This window comes from Cetorhinus maximus, chromosome 22, assembly GCF_964194155.1.
Source record: "Cetorhinus maximus chromosome 22, sCetMax3.hap1.1, whole genome shotgun sequence".
In the NCBI taxonomy this organism is placed as follows: domain Eukaryota; kingdom Metazoa; phylum Chordata; class Chondrichthyes; order Lamniformes; family Cetorhinidae; genus Cetorhinus; species Cetorhinus maximus.
This window is the reverse complement of record NC_135900.1, coordinates 28637619-28663594: the sequence shown is the minus strand read 5'-3', so window position 1 is coordinate 28663594 and position 25976 is coordinate 28637619. Positions and strand designations below refer to the sequence as shown.

The window sequence follows — 25976 nt, the reverse complement described above, 5'->3', positions numbered from 1 at the left end:
CCTTATATTAGCTTGTGCTATCATGTCAAACATGCTAAACAGCACAATGTGTTACTGGGTAGAAGATTGTTGAGCAGCCAAGCTAACTTTAGATAGGACAGATAGTGGATAGTTTGTTAGCATGTTAGAAAAAGCACCTGTGTTCCAATCTACACTGTGCAGGTTTAGGTTCCTAATATCTATTTAATTCACTTGTGATTGATTCAGTTGATTATCTTACAATATAAGGAGTTATTAATGGATAAAAATATACTATATTCTTTCACGAACTGCGGATAGTGAAATTAGTTATGACAACCGCAGAATAAATACCCTAAACTAGACTAGTCAATGACAGAACCCCCTCTATCCCACTTATTGCAATTACCCCATTTTACATGACAAATAAATTACTTATCTAGATTGAGTAAAGAAAAAATTTGTGTTTACATAGCTGCTTTCTTGACCTCAGGATATCCCAAAGTGCTTCACAGCCAATTAAATACTTTAATAATGCGGTCACTGTTGTAACATAGAAAAGCATAGGAGCCAATTTTCACACAGCAAGATCCATGGGAGCTTTCGCATCCATCTGCAAGGATAGCTGAGGCCTCAGTTTGATACCTCATATGAAAAAATGTACCTTTGACCGTGCAGCACCCTCTCTACTGTATTGAAGTATTGGCCTAGATTATAAAATCAAATCAAATAGTGGGGATAATTAGTAAAAAGGAATAGAAGGGGAAAATCCTGTTTCAAAAAAAATATAGCCCTTCTTATCACCATTCCAAATATAGTGTTCTACAAAGTCTGTGTTCTGTGAATATGAAGTTGTTGCCTTTCAGTAGGATGCAGAGTAAACCAGTCTCTTCCTCCTGGATTCAGTACAACCTGAAGCATTAAAGACCAATGTAGTTGATTAATATGGACAATTCCATAGGTTAGAGTGGGGGATCGAGCAGCTTGTCTTTTCAGTTCAAATTTAATCAGCTCTAATGCATATTTTGCGTTGTGTATCAGCATTCATTATCTTCCTTCCTTTCCAGTACACTTTCCATTTGTTTTCACACTTTCTCTTTTGCTGTCTTCATCTTAGGCATTTATCATTGTGGTGATTTAATTGAGTTGATCACAGTATAAGAATTGCAAAAAAAATGTACTGATAGAAAATATGAGAAGAGTGAAAGGAACGGCAGGGAAAGGAGATGAGAGGGAGAAGTAATGAGATTGGAGAGGGGGGGAAGGAAAGGACTGAGGAGGGAAGAAGTAGGAGAGATCAAACAGTTTTACTCTCATAGACATGTTGCTAGGGAAAGAGCAAGCCAAGAATAGGATCAGGTTTCCAATAAAAAGGCAAGATAGGTGGAAGAGGAAAATAACAGTAAAAATAGGGGAGAGAGTGTCCTGAGATTGCCCAAGAGTACAAAATAAATGAAAACAGGAGAAGAGCAGGCAGCAGTGGTGGAGACACAGATTGATCAGCTCCTCAGCTGACTGCCATAATGAGAGGAACGTCAGGAGGATTGAAGCAGCCAAGACACAGAGCAGAGCCAATTGGAGAGTGTAGGGCGTTGGGTGAGCTAGGCTTGCTGCAATACTGGAAGTTTCATCACATCAGCTCTTGACTGAAACCGCCCCCCACTGAGTCATACAGCTTTCTTTCCATCTCTGATTTGTTTTTATAACTAATAAACTAGTAAATGGAAGTGTTGAAGGAAAATGGAACAAAACTCATATTCTTTGAAGCCCTCATGAGGTTTCTCCTGGATTTCTGCCATCTGTGTCCCTAGGAGATTATTCTTTGATTCTTGGAGACTCCAAGACAACTTGGGGGGGGCGGTGGCAACCCTAGAGTGAGCAGATGAGTAAATTGAAGGCAACGGACACGTTCAGTCTCCAATAAAAAAGGTGTAGGTACACACAAAGCCCAAGTACCTGTTTACTATGAGTCCGGTAATGGCGAGAGCAGACTGAATTGACCCCAATAGGGCAGATGTGGGGATGGAAAGCTCACTGCAGATTATGGAGAGGCTCAAGAAAAACAATAGAAATTAATATCAGGGTGAAATGTGATCTGCTGGAGAAAGATAACAAAAGTTAAGTAATTTTATGCTGTTATTTGTAAAATCAAAACTTTAAACTATTTACAATAGGAATCTATCATAGTAGTGACTGAGCTGAGATGAAGGCACTGCTTCACACTGACACCAGGTGGTCAGAATGTGGAACTGCAGGCAGGCACAAGTTAAGCTTTTTAATAGGAACTGAAAGAACAACTTTGATGTGACCGTAAAGCTAGTTAAAGTTAACTAATATCATAATAGTTAACATTGAAAACCACTGTTACAGCACTACCTACAGGTATGACAGGTATTGCTAGTCCCTGACTCCTATTTGCACGCAGAGAAAGACCGAGCAGCAGTGCTCCTGGTAGAGTTGGGAGGATGGAAATCATTATTGGGTCAGTGGGGTGGTGTTAGTACTTAGCACATAAATCGTAAGACATTTGCCACTATGATTCCATCCAATTTTCGACAATTTTGCGGACTAACCTCCTAGCCTATGTGCCTACAGGTGCATTTGTTATAACTGCAATAATAATATAAAAATTTGACTGATATGTTATGTGGAGGAGTTGATGTGGGGTGAGGCTGAAGGTTCCAGTATGGTGATACACTCTCGGATTTCAGATGATGCCAGAACTATTAAGTGAAGTTTGAGAATTTCATATATGGCACCTGGAGTGTTTGACAGTGTCTCCCACTCCCACTCCCTTCCACAACAATTTGCATGGCCAGGATTTTTCCCACATTGGGCGGGCTTGGCGAGGGTGGGCAGGGGCAGTTGGTAAGCCGACCGCTGCCCATGATGGGGGCCAGACCGCAATTTCACGCTGGCAGCCCAATTAAGGCCCGCTCTGCGTGAATCGCGCACGGCAGCGCCCAGCACCCCCTGTGTGTGGCGGTAGGGGGGGACGAGGAGGGCAAGAGTGGAAGTTTGATGAAGATTTAAAGAAATAAAAAGAAAGGCTTTTAAATTGTTAAAAGACATGCCTCCTCATGTGCCTGTCATGTGACTCTATCACATGATTCAGGACACGTTCTTAATGAAATGTTTACATTTATATTTTATTTTTATTTGCTGTCGGAAACCTCATCCCGCCCGTGGATGAGGCTTGTTAAAAAACGCAAAGGCCGCTTGGCCTTTTCGCCCGCTCGCCAGCCGTAAGGTTGGATGGGCAGCGAAAAATTTCTTTCAGTTATAACTTTAATGACCTTAATAGGCCTTTTAATTGTTAGCGGGTGCGCTGTTGACTCCCACACGCACCTGCTGACCGAAATATTGCGCAAGTGCGCGATGACATCAGGACACTCGCCCAACGTCATCGCACGTCATTTTACGCTCAGTCGGTTCGAGTGCACCCCTGCTCGACGAGCGTTATACTCTGCCCCATGTCTGTATTCCCAAGGCACTCCACAGGGGCATTATCAGACAAAATATAGCACTGAGCCACATAAGGAGATGTTAAGACAGGTGACCAAAAGCTTGGTCAAAGAGATATGTTTTAAGGATCATCTTAAAGGAAGGAAGAGAGATGGAGAGGTTTAGGGAGGGAAAGGATATACTTGCCATAGAGGCAGTGAAGTGAAGGTTCACCAGGCTGATTCCTGGGATGGCAGGATTGTCATATGAGGAGAGATTGAGCTGAATAGGCCTGTATTCACTGGAGTATAGAAGAACGAGAGGGGATCTCATTGCAACATATAAAATTCTGACAGGGCTGGACAGACTGGATGCAGGGATGATATTTCCTCTAACTGGGGGGTCTAGAACAAGGGGTCACAATCTCAGGATATGGGGTAGGCCATATAGGACTGAGATGAAGAGAAACTTTTTCACTCAGAGGCTGGTGAACCTGTGAAATTCTCTACCACAGAAGGCTGTGGAGGCCAAGTCACTGAATATATTTAAGAAGGAAATAGATAGATTTCTAGGTGCTAAAGGTGCCAAGGGGTACGGAGAAAGAGCGCGAGTATGGCGTTGAGATAGGGAATCAGCCACAATCATATTGAATGGTGCAGCAGGCTCGAAGGGCTGAATGACCTACTCCTGCTTCTAATTTCTATGTTTCTATTAATTCCAGAACTTAGGGCCTTGGCAGATAAAGGCACAGCCGCCAATGATGGAGTGATTAAAATAGGAAATGCTCAGATGACAAATTGTAGGGCAGCTTCCTCATTCCTGTTAAGTGAGTGAAGTTTGAACAGTGCCTTATGTTCTGTGGTGGCTATGAGCCATCTGCTCCTGCAAACGCCAAGAGCTGTACTTAACACACATTTATGAAAAAGCTCCAATTCATAGTTTGGTTATTTTGAACATTGTAAGCATGCATATATAATGAAATCCATGTATGAAGTATGAGTTGTATAATGAAATATAAAATCTTTAACAGCTTCGGGCATATTTTGAAAAATACTTTGGAACAGCTACTTCAGCACAGGCCTTTGAGAACATGAAGGAGTTAATTACGCAACTTTTATTAATAGCTGAAGTAAACATTGAATCTTCTAGCAAAAGTCGAGGAACATCAGAAAGGTGAGTAATCTAACAGTTGAAAGCATCAACTAGGGTCTAACATCTGAATTGCTGTAATCATTAGATTTAAGTTTAAAACAATCTATAACTGTGCATTCTGTTAATTCTTTGAGTGCCACACAACAAGAATGAAAATAATTTAAATATTTCTCATAAGCCTGCAAATTGCTGTTTCATGATGGCTAATGTTGGTGGTGTATGTGCTGTCGAGGCCTAAAGTTTTGAGAGTTACTGAACCCAGGTACTTGCTGCCCACTGAGCTTAGCACTTGAAGTTATTCTAAAGTTTGTCAATGGATGGTGAGTTTGTGTCTTTATCAGATTACCAGTGTAAATCTGCTTGTAATGCTACGTGTGGGGAAGCCTGGTATATTGCTGTCTTCATACGTGTATAGTACCCTAATCTCAGCAACTTGAAATAGACATTAAAGGCCAGCCAAGTTCTTGTGTTGGGAATCAAAACCTTCGAGCAGCATTTTTAACGTATTAGCCATGGGAATTTTGTGTAGTGATCTCCTGTTACTTGATTTAATGGAGGAAGATGAAAAGGAATAAAAAGGACTTTCAATAGTGACAGACGGTAACAGATTCAGACTACATTGTGCTCATATTAAACAGAGAGAGTTATGCCACCTGCTTGAAGAAGACCTGTAGGCAATAATAAATGGCTGTCAAAGTGGTCACAGCTCTCAATTGCTATGCCTTTGAGTCCTTCCAGACAAATGTAGAGAACATCAGAGGTCTCAGCGAATTTGCCGCCCATAGATATATCAAACAGGAGAGGGGGTCTCAAAGCTTCACCACCCTTCCCACTGAATAGCAGGAACACTGGAACAAGGGCTGCCTCGTTACAGTGCATTGATAAATTTCCAAAAGTGCAGGAGGTGAGTGATGGAATCCGTGTTGCCATCCGGGTCATTAGTCAAAATGCAATAGCCTAGGTGAACAGAGGACATTTCACCAGGTCAAAAAGTGCAGCTGGTCAGTAACCATCATTCATGTCAATGCCTGTTCCCAGGCTCTGCCCACAATGTTTGTGTGATTTGTGCACGGAACAAGAGATATTTCTCTCATGCTCCATGTCAACAACCACGTTCATAATTCAGCTCTCGCTGCCGACAGACCAAAGTGTAAGTTCATGTCGTCGGATTAGAGAAAGAGTACAAATCATTGCATTCCCAATATGCTCCTGTTTGCCAGAACTGTGATGCAAATAGGAACAACAACATTTTAACATGAAATTACAGATGTCCTGCCCAGTGCCTGACCCGCTAGAAAAATCAAGTGGGATTGGTCTCTCAGAGCCATTGAAACAGTATGTAGAGGAACTGTAGGTGTTCAATCACAGGATCTGGGAGCTAATTGGATTGTCAGAAGAGCTGCCAGCTTCCCCATTTGTGTTTTTTTTTTTACTTTTGTTTTACTCTGTAAGCTACACCATAGGCCTTAATTTCTTTGCCAGTGGCTCCTTCCAGTCTTACTAGAAGGGACATCAGCTGCATCTCCCAGTTTGTGGTACACATCTACATTCAGCAGGCCACTAATGCCCAATTTGTCGGGGCTAACCAGTACATCACCTTACCCACTGATGTCAACAGAAAACATGAAGGAGCTCATGAAGTTATAGTTAAAGCTGACTTTCCTCATATTGAGGGCATATTGACTGCATGCATGTTGCCATCAGGGCATCAGAACACCGGCCACCGGCATTCATGAATAGAAAAGGTTACCATGCTGTTAATGTCCAGGTGATGTCTGATCACAGAAGCAGGGTCATGAAAGTTCGTGCAAGATAACCAGCAGCTGTCATGATGTGACGGTCAACCAGCCTCCCCCGCCTCCCCCACCCTTTCCAGGGTCATGGAAGGTTTACTGCTGGGAGCTGAGGGATACACATAGTTATGATCAGTCCCCGCACGAGGTCCCCCAATTTGTTAACTTCCAAAATGGGACCCTAATTTTGTTATGCTCCCGGGTGAGTAGGGATCAGCTTGTTCCCCTTCTTTATTAAACCCTCTCAGTTGGTCACAACAGGGATAATTTAAAAGGGATCCCTTCCCCACGTGAATACCTGTTCTCAGTCCAAATGTGTTTATTTTTTAGAAGGAGCCAATGTAACCAGGCTTTCTTGACTCAAAGGAGTAAGTTAATTAGCTACTAAAACTCAAGAAAAATAATAAAAATGCAACACATACACACACACACAGATCAGAAATGAGAAACTAATAGCCCAAATAAAAGTTTTTAAAAATATACAAATCAGTCTTTGGCTTGTCCATGAGGTGTAGATGGCAGTACATTACAGCCATTAAGTTGGGTGATTCTGATAGAGCTGACTTTGGCAGTTTTGCGGTTAGTTTTGGAGATACTTGGTTCTGCAGGGTAGCTGAAGAGGCTGCCCTGTTTCCTTTTTCATTGTGGCTTGTGCTGAGCCTTGCCTCTAGCAACAGAGAGAGAGAGAGAGTGAGAGAGAGAGAGAGACTTCGCCTGCAACTGCAGGGGTGACTAGCTGGTCTTCTTGTGCTGTCACACTGACAGCACACCAGCACACACTGCACTGATCTGCAGCTAGCTTTTTAACCCATTTTTCCTGTGTATTCCATGAGGGGAAATAGTCATCTTGCATCCATCTCAGAACTATTTACACACTCTGAGATATAAATCAACAGGGGATTGATTTGATTTTTGGGTGACTGTTGAGATGTGCAAATCTGTCTTTTGCATCTTTCCTATCTCTCTTTCAAGTGTCTCTGCCTGAAAGAGGCCATGACACCTTTTCAGTGTGACATTCCATATCCTCTCAGGACAGGTCTGTCAGTATAATCCACGTAGGAATTTTCCAGAAAGCGGTCACTTTACATTATCAGCCATCTTTTGCTCAGTGTCCTTGCTTGTATTTCTTTAAAAACACACAAGTCTTCCTTAAAAAGTTCAATATGCACCGTAAGTAATTCGTGGCAGCCATCGGCTTTTCAAGACAACATGTTGCTTGTGACACCCCCTCTGCAACTCCACCAATCCTGAGCAACATAGGTATAATCAATGCCATGGGACCATCAGGATGATTAATGAGCCCACTATAGGGCTGCTGAAGCAGAGGTTCAGGGATCTCAACATGTCTGGATAATAGGCCCTAGAGCCTCCCGCATTGTGCTGTATGTTACACAGTTTCACCGTACACAAGGACCCGCATTTGGAGAAGGCAGAGTGGCAGCAGCTATCTAAGGAGAAGAAGAAGGGAGAAGGTGAGAAAGCATCAGAAGAAGGTGTGTCACCTCAATACCGTACAGCAAACCATCTGAGCTATGAGTTAATTGCTCATCGATTGCCCTGCACTGTTGCATTAAGTAGCTACTTTATTCAGAACTGAGCTTCCGCCAAAGGAATGTTGCTGGCCAGAGAAAGAGACGCCAAGATAATTTGAAATCCAATCTGAAGAAATGTGGTACTGACATCCACACACCAGCAGAGGGAGTGTGCTAAATTAGTTTGGATCCGTGCCAGTTGTTCACTACCTAAGAGACCATCCAATTTCATGGTTCAGTGTACGTTGAAAGGTAGTGCAAAAACTATTTTGATATTTTGATATATTGTAAAGGATAGCAAAAAAACTTCAGATTTTTGAGCAGATTTCTCTTTCATAAAACGATGTTATTTCTGCTTAATCATATTATGATTTTCCAAACGCTCTGTTAGCACATCCTTAATAATTGATTCTAGCATTTTCCCTGCTGTCAATGTTAGGTTAACTACAGTTACCTGATTTCTCTCTCCCTCCTTTCTTGAATAGCAGGGTTATATTTGCTCTCTTCCAATTCACAGGGGCTGTTCCAGAATCTCAGGAATTCTGGAAGATCCAAATCAATGCATCCACTATCTTCGCAGGCACCTCATTTAAAACACTAGGGTGTAGATCACCAAGTCCAGGGGCTTTATTGACTTTTATTCCCATTAATTTCATCGGTGTTTTTTCTTTAATTACTTTAAGTTCTGCACTCTCAATAGACCTTTGGTCCCACATAATTTCTGATATGCTCTTTGTGTCTTCTGCTGTGAAAACACAAAATGTTTGTTTGGAGTCTGTGCCATTTCTTTATTCCCCAATATATTTTCTCCTGTCTCTGCCTCTAATGGACCCACATTTACTTTATTAATGTCTCCCTTTTTACATACTTATAAAAGCTCATGCAATATTTTTATATTTCTTGCAAAATCATTGTCAAGTTCTATTCTTCCTTTCTTGGTCATCCTTTGCTGATTTTTAATGCCCTCCCAATCTTCAGGCTTCCTATTCTTTTTGGCAACATTATTATTTTAACACTATCCTTAGCTTCTCTCGTGAGCCTTGACTATACTGCTCTTACAGTGGAGCTTTTAATCCTCAAGGGAATGTGTATTCATTGAGAATTATGAACTATTTCTTTAAATGTTTGCTATTGCTTTATCTACTGTTGTATATTTTAATTTAGAACATAAGAAATAGGAGCATGAATAGGCCATTCGGCCCCTCAAGCCTGCCCTGCCATTCAATAGCACCATGGCTGATCTGCCCCAGGCCTCAACTCCTCTTTTGTGCCAGCTCCTCATAGCCCTCAACTCCCCGATGTTTCAAAAATCTATCTACCTCCTCTTTAAATACTTACAGTGATCTAGCCTCCACAACTCTCTGGGGTAGAGAATTCCAGACATTCATTACCGTCTGAGAGAAAAAATTCCTTCACACCTCAGTTTTAAATGAGTGTCCCCTTCTTCTGTAACTATGTCCCCTAGTTTGAGACTCTCCTACTAGTGGAAATATCTCAACATCTACCCTGTAAAGCCCCTTTAGAATCTTGTATGTTTCAATAAGGTCACTCCTCATTCTTCTAAACTCTAATGAATAAAGGTCTAACCTGTTTAGCCGTTCTTGATAAGTCAACCCCTTTATCCCAGAAATCAACCCAGTGAATTTCTTTTGAACTACCTCCAATGCCAGTGTATCCTTTTTTAAATACGGGGACCAAAACGGTACACAATAGTCCAGGTGCAGCCTCACTAACACCCTGTACAGTTGTAACAAGACTTCCCTATTTTTAAACTCCAACCCCCTAGCAATGCATCCAAAATTCCATTTGCCTGCTTAATTACTTGCTTCACCTGCATGCTAACATTTTGTGTTTCATGGACAAGAACACCCAGATCCCCTTGTGCTGCACTTTTTTGGAGTCTCTCTCCATTTAAATAATAGTCTGCCTTTTGATTCTTCTTACCAAAGTGCATGACCTCACACTTTCCTATATTAAGCTCCATCTGCCAAGTTTTTGCCCACTCACTTAACCTATCTATATCCCCTTGCAGATTCCTTATGTCCTCATCACCAATTTTTGTATTGGCAGCAAATTTGGACACATTGCACTCTGCCCCCTCCTTCAAGTCATTAATATAGATCGTAAATAATTGAGACCCTAGGACTGATCCTTGTGGCATTCCACTAGTTATGTCTTTCCAACCTGAAAAAGACCCATTAATCCCAACTCTCTGTCTTCTGTGTGTTAACCAATCCTCAATCCATGCAAATACATTACCCCCAATACCGTGAGCTCCTATCTTGTGCAATAACCTTTTATGTGGCACCTTATCGAATGCCTTCTGGAAATCCAAATACACTACACCTACCGGTTCCCCTTTATCAACTCTGCTTGTTATATCCTCAAAGAACTCTAGCAAATTTGTCAAACATGATATCTCTTTCACAAAACCATGGGCTGAATTTTCTGGCTGGCGGGGGGGCAGAGCGGGAGCAGGTCCGAGTGGACACAGACCCAATCGCTGCCCGCGATCGGGTCCGCGCCACCATTTTACGCGAGCAGGCCAATTAAGGCCCGCCCAGCGTGAATTACGGCTCCCGAGGACAGCGGGAGTGGGCGGGCAGCGGTGAGACTGCAATGACCACTGGGTCCAATGGCGACCCGGTGGCCTGTTTTAAAAAGTTGCTGCAGACTTTCCAAGGCTGCAAATCATGGCCAGTGGAAGGGCTTCCCGGAGCGCTGCTGGTGAACAGGCCAGGCATTAAGGTAGGGCAGGAGGCCACTGTGCCCTTTGTTTTTCCGATGATTGCCTTGCTGCCCTCCTTGAGGAGGTGGCAGCACGGTAGGAGGTCCTGGTACCCCAGGACAGGAGGGGGAGGCCCCTCCACATGACCAAACATGCCTGGGAGGAGGTGGCGGAGGGGGTGAGCTCCTGCGATGTGGTGCAGCGCACCCGAGTCTAGTGTCGCAGTGTTGCGTTCAGGAAGGGTGAGTACCATGTTGGCATTGGTCACTTAACCCAGCAGGTAGGCTTTCCCTCTTGGTGCCACCTCCCTCAAGTTTGAGTGCAGTGACTGCATTGAGGACTGCAGGGAAGCAGGTACATGCTCAGACGGTGCCTGATGATGTACCTCTGGAATTGTCCACGACACAGCAGGTGCAGGAAATGTAGCCGGGTGTGTGGTAGCATCTGGTGGGGATACAAGAGGCTATGCTTGGCTTGGTGTCCGTGGTGGAGGAGTCTACACGGACCATCGCCGAAGCAATGAGCCTCATGTCCGAGCGCCATGCACAATCCATGAAGAGAGCGGCGACTCTCATGGAAAGGCTCCTCCAGGAGACCCATCAGGGCTTCCTGGGGATGCGCTCAAACCAGCAAGCCCTCACATCAGCATTGACCTCAGCTGGTCAGTGCCAGTGTGGGAGATGGTCTGGGTACCAAGTTTCCCAGCTCAGTGCCCATCCATCCACAGTGAGCAGGAAGGTCCGAAGTGACCTCACGTCAGCGCAGCAGCTGCCTGTCGTCTCTGCGGGCACCTCTCAGGGCGCTGTGGATGAGGGCGGCAGCTCCTCTGCCCCTCTGCCAGTGACCGTTGCATCTGATGAGGCTGTGATGACTGGGGAGATACCAGCTGTGGACCTGGCAGATCCCTCCCAGGCAGAGCCAGCACTGGCTCCACGGGCCAGAGGACGACCGCCAAGGTCATCAAGGCCAACAGGACAGCAGAGTGAGCAGGCTGCCTCAGATGCCACTCCCAGCGAGGGGTCAGCACCAAGATGCACCACCCAAAAACATAAACATAACGCACCTTAGGCACACCATGGGTTTATCACTGGTGCTTTTGTGTTGGCCCGGAATGAGGTCTTTATGAGTTGGTGTGATTTTTAAAACCTTTTTCATTTTGTTTCATTCTTTGGTTGCAATATTAAATTCAGACGTGTCACCATGGCTGAGGGTGCCTCTTTTGTTCTGCAGGTGGATGGTTTCCAATAATGTAATGAATGCTTTGTGGGACATTCAGCTTTATTAACAAGGACCTTAGTTAATGTTCCTAATCAGGCAGATTTTGCACTTAGGTTTCGAATATGGAGCATAGGGCCCAGGCTTGTCCTGGAGGTCCATATGTGGTGTGCTAGCTGAAGGTTTGTTGGATTAAGGCCTCCTGGGTGTCCCTACCTCCCTGGAGTATGCCCAGGTCAGCGTCTAACCCTTCAGCATTTCCCTGTGTGTGCTCATCCTCGGACTCACTGCTGGACTCATCGTGTGCAGCCGCAGCCACTGCATTGACGTCTTCATTGTCCACTGAGTTCCCCCTTTCCAGCGCAAGATTGCGGAGAGTGCAGCATGCAACCACTATCAGTGACACATGATCTGAGGGGTACTGGAGTGCGCCCCCGGAGTTGTCCAGGCATCTGAAGTGCATCTTGAGAAGACCAATGGCTCCCTCCACCACAGCCCTTGTGGAGGTGTGGCTCCTATTGTACCACTGCTCAGCTTCTGTTCTTGGATGGCGGAGAGGCGTCATGAGCCACCTTCTGAGGGGATAGCCCTTGACACCCAGCAGCCATCCATCCAGCCGGGCTGGAGCACTGAAGAGCCCTGGCACCTGGGAGTGTCTGAGGATGTAGGCATCGTGGGAGCTGCCTGGGTACCTTGCACAGACTTGTAGAATCAGCATCCTGTGATCACACACTATCTGCATGTTCATGGAGTGGAATCCCTTCCTGTTGACGAAGGCACTGGGGTCACCTGCTGGCGCCTTGATGGCCACATGTGTACAGTCTATTGCACCCTGGACACGGGGGAAGCCAGCAATGGCTGCGAAGCCTCTGGCTCATGTGTCTGACTTGCCTGGTCCCAATGGTAGTGGATGAAGGTCAATGCACGCCTGAACAGAGTGTCTGTAATGTGCTTGACACAAGTGTGGGCAGCTGATTGGGAGACTCTGCAAAGATCACCCACCGACCCCTGGAAGGAGCCAGAGGCATAGAAGTTGAGGGCAGCTGTGACCCTTAGAGCCACTGGCATGGAGTGTCTACCAACACAATTCGCGGAGATCTCAAGCCCAATCATCTGACAGATATAGTTGACTGTCTCCCTTGAGAGACGGAGCCTCCTTCGGCACTGCACCCCAGACACATTGAGGTAGCTGCTTCGCCACTTGTACACCCTGGCAGCAGGATAGTGGCATCTTCTGCGGCCCCTTCTGCCTTGGACTACCTCTTGGCCCTGCGCCCCTTGTGCCTGCACCTGACCTCCCAAAGGTGGCTCCCCTGGAGGCTGAATGCGCACTCCTGGCCTCCCCCAAATGCGCCGACCCGAAGATTGCACGGGCGCTGAAAAATCGCGGTCGATTGGCGCCTCAAAGGCCTTAAGTGGCCCGTTAACTAATGGCGGGCACGCATCACACACCCACCCAATGAAATATCGCGATGGCGCGCAGTAACGTCGGGCCGCTCGCCCGACGTCACCGTGCATCATTTTACACGCGTGCATGCAGGGCCCGCCCCCACAGGCCAACAGGAAAATTCTGCCCCATGTTTGATTGCATTAAGCTTTTCTAAATGTCCTGCTATTTCTTCCTTAATAGTGGACTCTTGAATTTTCCCAATAACAAATTTTAGGCTGACTGGCCTATAGTTTCCCAACCTTCCTCAGCCAAATTGCCTTTCATTCCTTTGCATATTGCTTTGTTTAAACTGAAGAACTTAGCTTTGGACTTCGCTGCATCACACTCAAATTTGATTTTGTGGTGGTAATGACAATGAAACTGTCATCATTCATTGTCACTAATGTCCTAAAACTGTCATTAACTTCTGGAAACCACACACACATAGACACACACATAGACACACACATAGACACACACATAGACACACACATACATACACGCACATAGACACACACATAGACACACACATACACACAGACACACACACATAGACACACATAGACACACACATAGACACACACACAGACACACACGCAGACACACACATAGACATACACACACATAGACACACACATACACACACATAGACATACACATAGACACACACACATAGACACACACATAGACACACACACATAGACACACACACATAGACACACACACAGACACACACATAGACATACACACACATAGACACACACATACACACACATAGACATACACATAGACACATACACACACACAGACACACACACAGACACACACATAGACATACACACACATAGACACACACATACACACACATACACACACACATAGACACACACATAGACACACACACATAGACACACACACATAGACACACACATACACAGTCAAATGCAGAAATCCAGAAGTTGCTGTCAGTGATTCTACGTTTCATCATAGGGTGTATTTTTTAAGTGTTCCTGCCCCCTGACTACAATCAAGGAGAAATCACTGAACTGCTGACAGCATACCCTTTACACCATCTGTTTCTTTGTAAAAAACCTCTTAAAAATGTTATACTTATTGATTTGAGGTGTAACTATGTTTTCAAATATAGCTACAAGTTCACAGTTACAACCTCCCTGGCCCTGGTAAAATAATTTTATATTTCTAAAATGTTAAATTTCTCCACTATGATAAAAAAAGCTTTCATATTTTAATGATATTTTAGCTTCTAACTTAATCCCATGTGCATGTGCAAGTCATTTATTTCACTGTCTATAAAATTTAATTAAAAGCAAAGGATAATCACTGCATTTTACTTATGAGTTTCCTGTTTGTGAGAATACTTGAATGTGATTGGCTGCTCATTGTCATCTGCTGCTAGAAGTTGGGAAATCCCCTTGATTTGGTGCCAGATTCAAAGATTCAAACTAATATTGGGACAGCTCTCGTCAAAGTCATCAGCAAGCACCATCGCTTCACCACTGTCTGTAAAATCTGGGTCAATATGAAATTCTATCATATTATGATCACTCTTTTCAAGAGGATACTTTACCATAAGGTTATTAATCAAACCTGTCTCATTCCACAATAGTATGGCCGGGGATTTTCTGGCCTCGCCATGGTGGGACCCATCGCGGGGGATGCAGTGGGCCAACCAAAAGTCCATTGACTTTCAGCTGGAATGGACAATCCCAGCAGCGAGCGGGACTGGATACCACCCTATATCTAAAATAGCCTGCTTCCTAGTTGGTCCCTCAACATTGTTCAAGAAAACTGTTTCGATTCCATTCCATCAACTCATCTTTCAAGCTACTTTTGCTAATTTGGTTTTCCCAGTCCCTTGAAGGCTAGAGTCCCCACAATTATTCCATTACTCTTGCTATATGTTCCTCTATTTCCCTGGCTTAATTAAAGGAACATGAAATAAGGCTTAGTAACAAGAAGAAATCCATTACATGTATATATTCCTATGACATTAAATGGAGAGATTTCAAATTTTCCACATGCAATGATTCTTTCATTTTGTGACATTCATCTGTGCTCGACCTAGCTGAAGATGAAAGAAGGCAGGAAAGATGACTCTTCAGAGACCAATCTACCATCTTCAACTCAATTTAATGGCACCCTTGCTGCCGACTCGCACAGGCGTTAAGCATCTATATCACAAGGCCAAACCAGTTACCAGGATAATTATAGAGCGAACAGCAGAACCATACACGACAGCTGCTACTCTCAGGGTTTCCCAGATCATTGTCATCGATCGCATGCTCCACAACTTTGCTACATAAGGAAAGTTAGCAATGAAGAAATTCGTGGAATCAAGGTCAGGGCAAATGTTACAGTTATGAGATTTATAAGATTGTTATATTTTGGGACTCTGACTTCAAGTTACAGCAAAATGAAGAGGGGTTATGTAACATGTTCTGAAGTCTGCCTGACAACAGGCCTGGGAAACATGGCTCTAAAGGGAGGCCTGGGTTGTTTTGCTGGAAAGAATGTATAAGGTGTTCACACTTGGAGACAATGGCAGCAGTATCTGTGAGGCTGTTCATCTCCAAAATCCCAAGAAGATGTTGAGAACGTTGGGTTATAAACAGTTATATTTTTAACTGCTCATTTACTTCCAAGATGGAATAGAGTTGGGGTATAAAGAATAGCTAATCGGCATTTCTACCTGGATACAAGGCCCATGTGATTCATGTTGCGATGGAGGTAGGCTTTGAGAGGGGGAGCATCCTTGGGAAACCATTGAAGGATCGGGTTGCAGGTTTTCCCAAAATATCACCGAGTCTCCCAGACAAGTCAGTCTGCCAAGATCTGAGAGAGAGAGGGAGAGCAGCTAGAAGTAAAATGTCTATAGTTCTCTGCACAGGAATGTGGGTGAGAACTTGTGTCTGTATCCAAAAGACCAAATTCATAAAGATTTAAAATGGACTACAAGATTTCCCTAGCTTGAGCTAGAGGGAGAAAGTCCAGGGAAAACCCTCATAGTGAAATATAGTTCTGGAATTAAAGGTTACCAGGCTGGGAAAGGAAGAGAATGGAAGTAAACCATCAGAAACTAAGAATCACTTTGGACTGCTTCTGGCAGAATTGAATGTCTACATTAGGGAGCTTGCAAAGTATAATTCTGAAGTGAAATTTTTGGTTATGTGAAAATTGAAAGGGGAAGCTCTGGATGGTAGTTTAAAGTATAAGTTGCCTACACAAATAATATTTAGTTACATCAATGTTGCTCCTAGTTTTCTTGTTACAGGAAAAGTATTAAAACATAAAATCTTATTGTGTCATCCAATCAACGATTAACTGGAAGTTCAAATTTCTTTTTAAGAGTTAATGGTCTCTATGGGGATCATCCCATAGAAATGGAAGATGTAGTTGTTAAAATACCAGTTAACTGGAAAGACTGGTACACCAGCTATTCATTCAGTCACTGCTCCTATAAGCAACTTTGATGCCCACATTGTTCCAAGTGATGGTTGAAATGGCTTCAGCTCTTAAGCCTTTATGCACCAAGGATGACAGAGATCATATGACTATGACAAGCCATTGGCAAGCCACATTGCACAGAGCACTTCTCCAAACACCCTCCTTTTCATGAAAATGGAAAACAACCTGCATACACTACAATTTGCAGTTGCAAGTCAGGCACATACATGGCCTAAAATGAAAATCATCACACATGTACAGAAGCCTAGTCATTCTAGTCTGACTCACTTTCATCTGTCCCTACACACTCATTGTACACAATCTTTAAAGCATTCAGGTCTTTTAATGGTATGCATGTGGATTGTTATTGGCTGTTTGCCTGGTGTCTGCTCGTTCCTGGAGTGATGTTGCTTCTCCAGGGAATTTTGCTGCCATGGCGAGTGTTGCTGCTGTGATAGTTGTTGCTGCTGATCCATTACCTTTGTTGGGGAATGGTTGACCACTGGGACTGATGGTCGTTCAGCTTCTTGTGTAGTTGGTGAACTCACATCTTTCTCATCAGCTCTCTGCAGTGAAGGAGCAACTTCCTCTGTATTTTTGCGGTTATGATGATACATCTGGTCGTTCATTTTCACCATGTACCATCGAGGTGACAACTTCTCTACACAGTTCCAAGTTGCCAAGTGGGTTGACTTTTGTTGAGAGTGTTGAATGTTTTCACTATGACCGGCTCCCCAGCTTCGGCTCTGGCAATGATTTGGCAGCTTTATCAAAGTGAAATTTGGCTTTCTGACATTCCACTTTGATTTTGTCACTCACTTCCTGTTACTACTTCTGGCTTCAGTAGATTTCTAGCTATTGGAAGAGTAGTCTGGGTGCGACGTGTCATTAGCCTCTGAACTGGACTGCTTTCCATGCATTCAGCAGATGTGTTTCTCCATTCTAGGATTGCCTTGTACACATCTGTGCTGGATCTACTCAATTTTTTGATGATCCCTTCGGCAATTTTCACCGCTGCCTCAGCCTTTCCATTTGACTGGAGATAGTGTGGAGATGATGTGTAGTGCTGAATTTTCCTATCATTTACAAAATGCCTGAATTCGTCAATCATGAACTGAGGACCATTGTTACTCATCACAATGTCAGGAATGCCATAACAACTGAAGCATGCTTTCAGACATTCTACAACCTCACTGGTGGCCTTTGATGTCAGCTAGTCTAATTCCCAGTCGTCTGAATAGTAGTTGACAGTGACGTGATAGTCAGTTCCGAAGAGAGTAAAGACATGTATTTCAAACTTCATCCATGGTCTGTCTGGGATGTCATAAGCAGCTCTTTAGCTTGATGTTCTTTACAAGCACTGCACTGATTGATATGGTCCTTGATCTCATTGCTCATGTTTGGCCAGTAGAGCACTTCTCTTGCCTTCCTCAGACTAGACTCGATTCCTTGATGGCTTACATGGTTGTTCTTTAGCATCTTTTTCCTCATCTCCTTAGGGATGATGACTCTAGTTCCTTTGTACAAAATGCCATCTTGGGAAATCACTTGTTTCTGTATTGCCCAATACTCTCATATCTCTTATAGCAACAGGTGTGTCCTTGATGGTTTCAGGTCATCCTTTCATCACTACTTTCTGTAGCACATGGAAAGTTGCATCTTGTCATGCAGTTTTTTTGATCTGAACAAGACACTTGTCTGTCAGGTTCAATGGTCAGAATCTTCTGTTTTGGAGTCTAAGTTAGGTGGTGGTGGGTGCGGAAGTCGGAGTGATTTCCTCTGAGGTGACGGGATGGCTGACCAGGCACAATTTTGTGCTGTTCAGCTCATTATAAATGCAGCTGCGAGGAGCTGGCCGACTCTCACAGCTAGAGCAGGCAGGAAGTCGCCGTTACCTCATGGGGTCAAAGGTCCAGGTGCCATATTTAAAGGGTACCCGGACAGCCTCACTATCCCTTCCAATTTTGCCTGGCCACTGTCCCACCCTTCCCCACTAACCCTTCTTTGGGCATCCTCCACGCAACTTGCACTGCCATCACCCAGTCTCAACTACAGCCTGGCATTTACAGACCCTCCCAAAAGAGGACAATGCGGCAACAGACCACTGTTAACCAAGGAAGAAGTCTACCTCGCCAGGTGCACGCCAGTTATGTGCAGTCGTAAAAGTGAATGTTCTAATTTCTCGCTGGCGGGGAACTCAATTCCGGTGAGGTGGCCTCTTATCGAGCATGCACGACTTGCTAATGCGTGTGATAGGGCTTCCCGACATTGTTTGTCGGGAAGTTTGACCCGCCTTTAAAGTCCTTAGAACTTAATTCCTAAAGCTCATCCCACTGAGGGGAAACTGATTTTTGGCCTCAAGCCAAATTAAGCCCCCCTGCTCTCCAAGCAGCCTGCTGCTGGCAGGACTGGAAGATTCCACCCAATGTCTTTGCTGCATTGATGACTTCCAGGGCAGGTCGTGCTGTTGCTTTTCATTGAACCCGGAAGATTTCACACTCTGTACTAGGATCAGCAACTTTCTTCAAAGGGAGTGCAACTCTTGACAGCATGTCGGTGATGTATGTCTGCTTGCCTTGCTTGTACTTCACTTCCAAAGGATATCTCTGCAAAAGAATCATGTCCTTTGCAGATGCTTTGGTGCAGTTAGAAGCGGTTTGAGAAAGATGCTTTGAAGTGACTTGTAGTCAGACTGTGTCTCTTGTCTCACCTTGTCTCTCCCAAACAGGCACTGATTAAAATGCTCACAAGCAAATTCAATAGCTAGTCATGCTTTCTCAATTTGTGCATAGCACCATTCAATTTGCATTAACACTAAATGCAAATGCAGCTGTTTGTCCTTGCTGCATTAGGGTTGCTCCAAATCCTGTCTCGCTGGCATCACACTTCAGGGTGACCTCATTGTTAACATTGTAGTACCTCAGCATTGGTGTTGTCATCGCTAGTTGTTTGGTGCGAGTGAAAGCTGCTTGTTCCGTGTCACAATACTATTGAACATCCTTTGCAGTGAGCTTGCGTAGAGGTTGACACTCCAATGACAAATTGGGCAAGGACTTTGCTTGATAGTGCACAAATCCAACAAATCGTTGCACTGCCATTTCATCTGTTGGTTGCTGTATCTCTGCTACAGCTTACAACTTAACAAGATCAGGGTGACCTCCTTTCACTGTCAATACATGAACCATGTACGTGACTTCAGTCACCTTCAGTAGCAGTTTCTTCTTATTCAGCTTCAGGTTCATCTGACAAGCTCTCTGTCGCAGTCTCACTAGATTCTAATCATGGTCCGTGATGACTTCTTCCATCATACCTCCACAACCACAGACTAGCAGATCATCCACGATCGCTTCCATTCCTGGAGGATCATTAACTATCTCATGCTGTCTGCGTTGATACTCTTCTGGATCAGTAGAAATGCCAAATGGCATGTGCAACCATCTGTCCGTCCCAAATGGCATCCAGAACATGGGACGGAGTCCTCTCAGATTGCACTAGGTGTGGTAGTGGGCAGGAAAAACAAAGTTTTACCAGCCGGCTGCAATGGTGGCTTCTCACACCGTATTGTCCCAATCCCACTGTGTTAATTATGCATTCCCGGGAAATGTTTTGATGGTGGCCGGGCTCTTGTTTGCCCATCACGCCATCACCTCGCTGCCTCATCACGCTGGGCGCCACATTTAAAGTGCAATTTCGCGCACACCTCTCAGTGCTTCCAGCCCATGACTGCTGCACGGAAGACATGGCCCTGAAAGGCAAAAAGACTCTGGCCCCAGGTTTAATGACTTGTGGCTTGAGTGCCTTTTGGATGCCGTGGAGGCCCGCCGTGATGTCCTCTACCCCTGCTCTGGCTGCAGGGCAGCAGCAGCGTCACCAATCTAGCATGGGAGGCGGTGGCAGTGGTGGTCAGCGCCAATGACCTGCAAAAGAGGACAGCCACCCAGTGCCGCTACAGGATGAATGGTCTCATCTGTTCTGCCAGGGTAAGTCACTCTTCTCATTGCTCTCAACTCACAAACTCACAAACCCATCACACATCCACAGGGATCTCATACCTTAAGGGACAACACCACTAACTCTCAAAAGCGCCCTCACATTTCCATCAGGCTTATATCGTCTGGACCTCGTGGCCTCATCCCATCCATGTCTCCATTCACCACACAGGCATTCCATGCAGTGCCATGTGTCCTGCTCACACTCTCTCCATCTGTTTTCATGCAGGAGAAGCTGGCTCACATCAGCAGGGAGAGGTCCCAAACTCGGGGTGGAATGGTCCACTTTAGGTCCCTCATTCACTTTGAGGAGCGTGCCATCGTGCTGACTGGTAAGGAATGTGGACCCTGCCTGTGGTAATGGTGAGGTCGGCGGTAGAAACCCTCATGAGAATCCTGCACCATATTATTCCTTTCTCAACGCAACTGTGAGTGCTCTCTCCCCTGCTTTTGACTCTGCTGCCAGGCACTCATTATCTCTACATTGGTTCACAGGGAGCTCTGCCAAGCGGCCGACACCCTCAGCCAGCCAGTCCCTCAGCTCCATCCAGGACCTCACCTCCAGCCAAGAGGACACCTCCTCCTTTGAAGAGCTGAAAATAAGTAGCCTGGAAGACCCATCACAGTGCTTCCCCACATCCACCAACAGCACAGAGACACCTCGGTGGGACCTAGATCTAGAGCAGGCTCGTTCACAATCTGCTGATCACCACACGGACACATGTCTCCAGCAGGAGGAGAAAGGTTCAGCCGAATTCCCTGGCACTTGAAGGGCTGCTGGGGAACAGGCATCTGTGAGGTCTGAGTCAGATGACGAATCTCTAGATTTGGCCTTCCAACTCATACTAGAGAGTCAGCAGAAGGCTGGGGAACATCACGCAGAGCTGTTGGAAGCCCTCAACAGAGTGGCACATGAGTCAGAGGAGTTTGTCCGTTTGCTCTCTGATGAAGTGGTGCCCATATGCGAGGGTATAGAGGTCTCCATGGGGGGATGGCAGATGCCATGGAGACCCTGGTCCAGCAGAACACGGAGATGTGTGTAGACGTGCACTCCATCACAGGAGCTATGGGTGACTTCCTGCAGCGGCAACGCGAGAGGGAACCAGAGCACCATGATGTCCCTCCAGGTGCTCCTTCCCCTTAAGGAGTCAGGCCAGGGCCCCTGGGCACCCAAATAATGAAGGAGCAGCAGCTGGACACCCCTGGGTCATCCACTCAGGAATCTCAGAGGCTGTCCTCTCCCTCCAAGTCCCCTTTTCCTGTGAGTCTCTCAACCTCGTCCTCTAGCACTGCAGAGGGAGCAGCTGGCCCACAGGAGGACAGCCAAAACAAGACAGGGCCCCCAAGGCCTCGGCTCTCCAGAGGACCCATGCCAAAGGCATCAGAGGCAACACGGCCAACTATTGCACAGGCTGTCTCCACCCCTGGTGCGCAAGTCAGGGCAGCAACCAGAAGTCTAAGGCTTTCAAAGTTTAAGAAATTCCGATCACAGTTGGTTGCACGGTGAACACATTTTATCACTTTACAATCTGGAAATATATCCACTTCCATTGAATAATGTGTAATGTTGTCTTTCAGCTTCATTGACAGGCTTTGTGAGTCCTCCCACTGCATTCCCCCACCCACTAGCAGTTCAGCTGTACCTAGTTGGCCCACGAATGATTCTGGAGAGGGAAGTGTGTCTGTGGCAGGGCCTTTCGGAGCCTTGTGTAAGCACTCTCCACACACGCGGATCCTTCCTCTATCACACTCATCTCAATGTCCTGAGCAGTTTCAATGCTGCCTGCTGGGGTTCACTTTCAGTCATCCATCTGAGCTGACCTGCATCTCCACCCACCCATTGATCACACTCCCGTGCTGCACCTGATTTCGCCCACCACGACTCTCATTTCACTTTCGATTTAGCCAGCATGGCAGTAATACAGTTTTTCTTTTGCTCCCCTGTACTTTCCCCTCCCCCAATCACCCATTTCCTTTCACCCAACACTGTCGATCACCCCCGCATTATCTTCCACCTCCCCTCCGTGACCTACCAGCCACAACCCTTTTCTTTCGAGGATGACCATGTGAACGTGCACGTTCCCTTCCTTCCCAAAAATCCCACCCCCATCCACATTAACCTTCTCAACCTCCACCTTCCCACTAGGCATCTCAATGCAGTCACATGTTGATCAATGTTCTCCTCCTCTTCCCAAGCTCTGGTGTTGCACACATAGGGCAGAGTTTTACATCCCATGTGCAGGTGCACGCCCGACCTGATCGGGTGTGAAATAGCGCGCGATGACGTCCGGTGAATGTCCCAATGTCACTGCGCACTCGCGCGATGTTTCGATTGGTGGCCATGCGTGAGAGTCAGCAGCACGCCCGCTGACAATTAAGAGGCCTATTAAAGCCATTAAAGCATTAATTAACAGGGATTTTTCGCTGCCTGTCCAACCTTACGGTTGGCGGGCGGGCGAAACGAGCCAAGCGGCATTTGCATTTTTCAGGAAACCTCATCCACGGGCAGGGTGAGACTTCCAACATTAATTTTAAAAAAATGTTTGGGCAGAATTTTATAATGTACATGTTTAGGCGAGTGACTCCGATGTGTGGACATTTTTTTCTGCATTTATAAATCTTTATTTGATGGTTTTAAATTCTTCAGCTCCCTGAGGCAGTTCTCTGCCTTCAGGGAGCTTTCCTTCCGCTCTCCCCCGTGCCCACACTTAAGTCAGTGCCCACCCTCCTCCTGCCCCCACCCCGGCAGCGCTGAGCCTTTCAGCGCGTGTTTCACGCTAACTGCCCGTTAATTGGCCAGTCAGCATGAAACCGTGGTCGGGGGCCGATCGCGGGCAGCGAGCCATTTCCCGCTGCTCCTGGGCCCGCCCGACAACTTCAAAATCCAGCCCATAGTGTTCATATGTAACATTAGTAGAGGCCTCAAAGTGGGTCATTAAGGTCTCCAAAATTTTACAAGACTGGCTTTTCTGCTCCTCAGTGAGATCTAGAGTGCAATACAACTTGTAACACTCTTTACCCAGTACTGATAATGGAGTTGCTGCTCTTATTTGTTCAGGTTTCTTGGTTAAGTCTGTGGCAATTCCACGGCCTGAATTTTTCCCTCATCGGGCACGCACTAACGGCGGGCCCAGGCCCGGGACCGGTTGGGAAACAGGCCCCCAATTGCAATCGGCCCCCGAGCGCGATTTTGCGCCAGCCAGCGTGAAACACGCACCGAAAATCTCAGCGCTGCTAGAGTGGGGGCAGGCGACAACGTCACAGCGGGAATGAGTGAGCGCTTCGACTGAGCTCCCTGAAGACAGACAGCTGCCTCAGGCAGCTGCAGAAATCCAAATAATAAAATAAAGCTGCGAAAAATGTTCATGCAGCACCTGAATCAAGCACCTGAAAGCATATCTCATAAAAATGCTGTTCGCGGGTATTTTTAAAAATTTTATATCCTAACGGAGATTTCATCCCACCCTTCGATGAGGTTTCATCAAAAATGTAAAGGCCGCCTGGCCGATTGGCCTGTCCGCCAACCGTCAGGTTGGACGGGCCAGGAAAAATCGCTGACAATTGCTTCATTGATCCATAGTTTTGTTTTTGCGACTGGAAGAATTTCCAATTTATTTTCAAACCTGCCTTCATCTCCATAGGAGCAAGTACTGGGATATTCAAAGCCATACTGACTCACCCCGCAGTCAATGTCCTGTACAAAGTTGGAGCCTGAAGTTTTCATTTTTCTTTGCTGTTTCTTAAAGCTACTGGCTCTCTAACAGCTATCAACATCCACTCAATTTCTGCTTCACATTCCTGACACCATGTTCCAAGTGGTGATTGAAATGGCTTCTGCTCTCAAGCCTTTATACACCAAGGATGACACTGGAGATCACATGACTATGGCAAGCCTATGGCAGGCCACAATGCACAAAGGCACTTCTCCAAACACACACACACTACCTATAAACTTGCTGAAAGCAACTCTACGTTCCTTCCTCAACTCCTATTAACAGCCACTTTTTCCTGCTATCTCATTACATACAATCAGGAAGGAATTCTCTGGACAAACATCAAATACAGTGCAACTATTTATTACCAGCTTTATATCATATATGATTGATGGTGGTGCTATTGTCCATGGCGCTTCTCCTTATTACTAGTGTATTGTTTTCTAACCCCTAACTTGAGATGACTTCTTAGAGCTTCCTCTGTAGAAGGAGTAAATGTTTTGGCTGCAGCCATTCATCGGAATACATTTGGAACTCAAGTGGTTCTGCACTTTCTTGTACTCACTCTTGGAATTAATTCACCCTGTCTATTGCTGTTGTAGCTCGCTAGTCCTGCCTGCTTTTTACCGCTTGCAACACTTTTGACACTTGCAATAGTTGCTTGAATCAGGATTTATGGTGCCACAGAGATAATTGCATTACAGAAGTGAATATATTTTACTCCACGGTCTGTATATTCCACCTTTATTCATCTTGAATGTCATTTATTGTTTTACAATGCCTTTAGCAATATATAAAAAAACATACAATTTTATCCCATTACAATTTATTGCTTTTCCGAGTTTGCCTTGAAACTAGACAATCCTTAATATACTATATAATCCCATCCTTATCAGGTAAGAGATTGTGTGACTTCTAATGAGCAATGCGACAGGAAATTGACTAGTGTAAATCTATAAAACACTAGTGTGGTGACATATAGTGAGGACTTTTTCAGTTTGGGCACAGGCAGGGAACTGAGAGTTTTAAGTTGGATGTTCATTGTTTACCCTCTCTAATGTTCCCTCAGTGGATGTATAACAAGCGAATGATCCACAAAGGTTAGTTTTCCATCTGTGCCCATTCTGAAAATTGCGTTCCCCCTGCACCCCCCTCACCAGTGTCAATAACTAGTTTGTAAATTAAAAAGGAACATATTTTACATAAAGATGTAATAGTGTTTTATTACTAAAATAAAAACAATCTCTGTGTAAGAAAATATATACTCATGTTTTGATTGTCCAAAGATGGTTTAAAACATAAAATTATGACTTTTCTATATTGTTTGAACTCTGGCAAAGTCACGTTTTGTGTATTTTATGCAGTGCTGCTTAAATGTACTGATGTTAATTTAACTTTTTCAGATGTTGTTCATGTTTTCAGCTGCTGGCCTTTGACCTTAGCTTTGGTGCATCTGCCTATCCTGTGATTTTTGAGGTAAGAATATATCAGCATTATAGCAAATTGTTAGTCTTGCTACATTTTTTTTGTTAATGTTAAATAGAATTAAGTATTCCTG

At 45.1% G+C, this 25976-nt stretch overlaps 1 protein-coding gene across 3 annotated transcripts in view; it reads left to right on the top strand.

Annotated features, from left to right (window-relative positions):
* Window positions 1-25976, top strand: part of cped1 (cadherin-like and PC-esterase domain containing 1) — a 281530-nt gene that overhangs the window by 98124 nt on the left and 157430 nt on the right. For all 3 annotated transcript variants that reach the window (XM_078567997.1, XM_078567996.1, XM_078567995.1), the window contains exons 7-8: window positions 4433-4575; window positions 25822-25894. In XM_078567997.1, the coding sequence (XP_078424123.1) occupies window positions 4433-4575; window positions 25822-25894 (216 nt within the window). The remainder of the gene's footprint in view (window positions 1-4432; window positions 4576-25821; window positions 25895-25976) is intronic.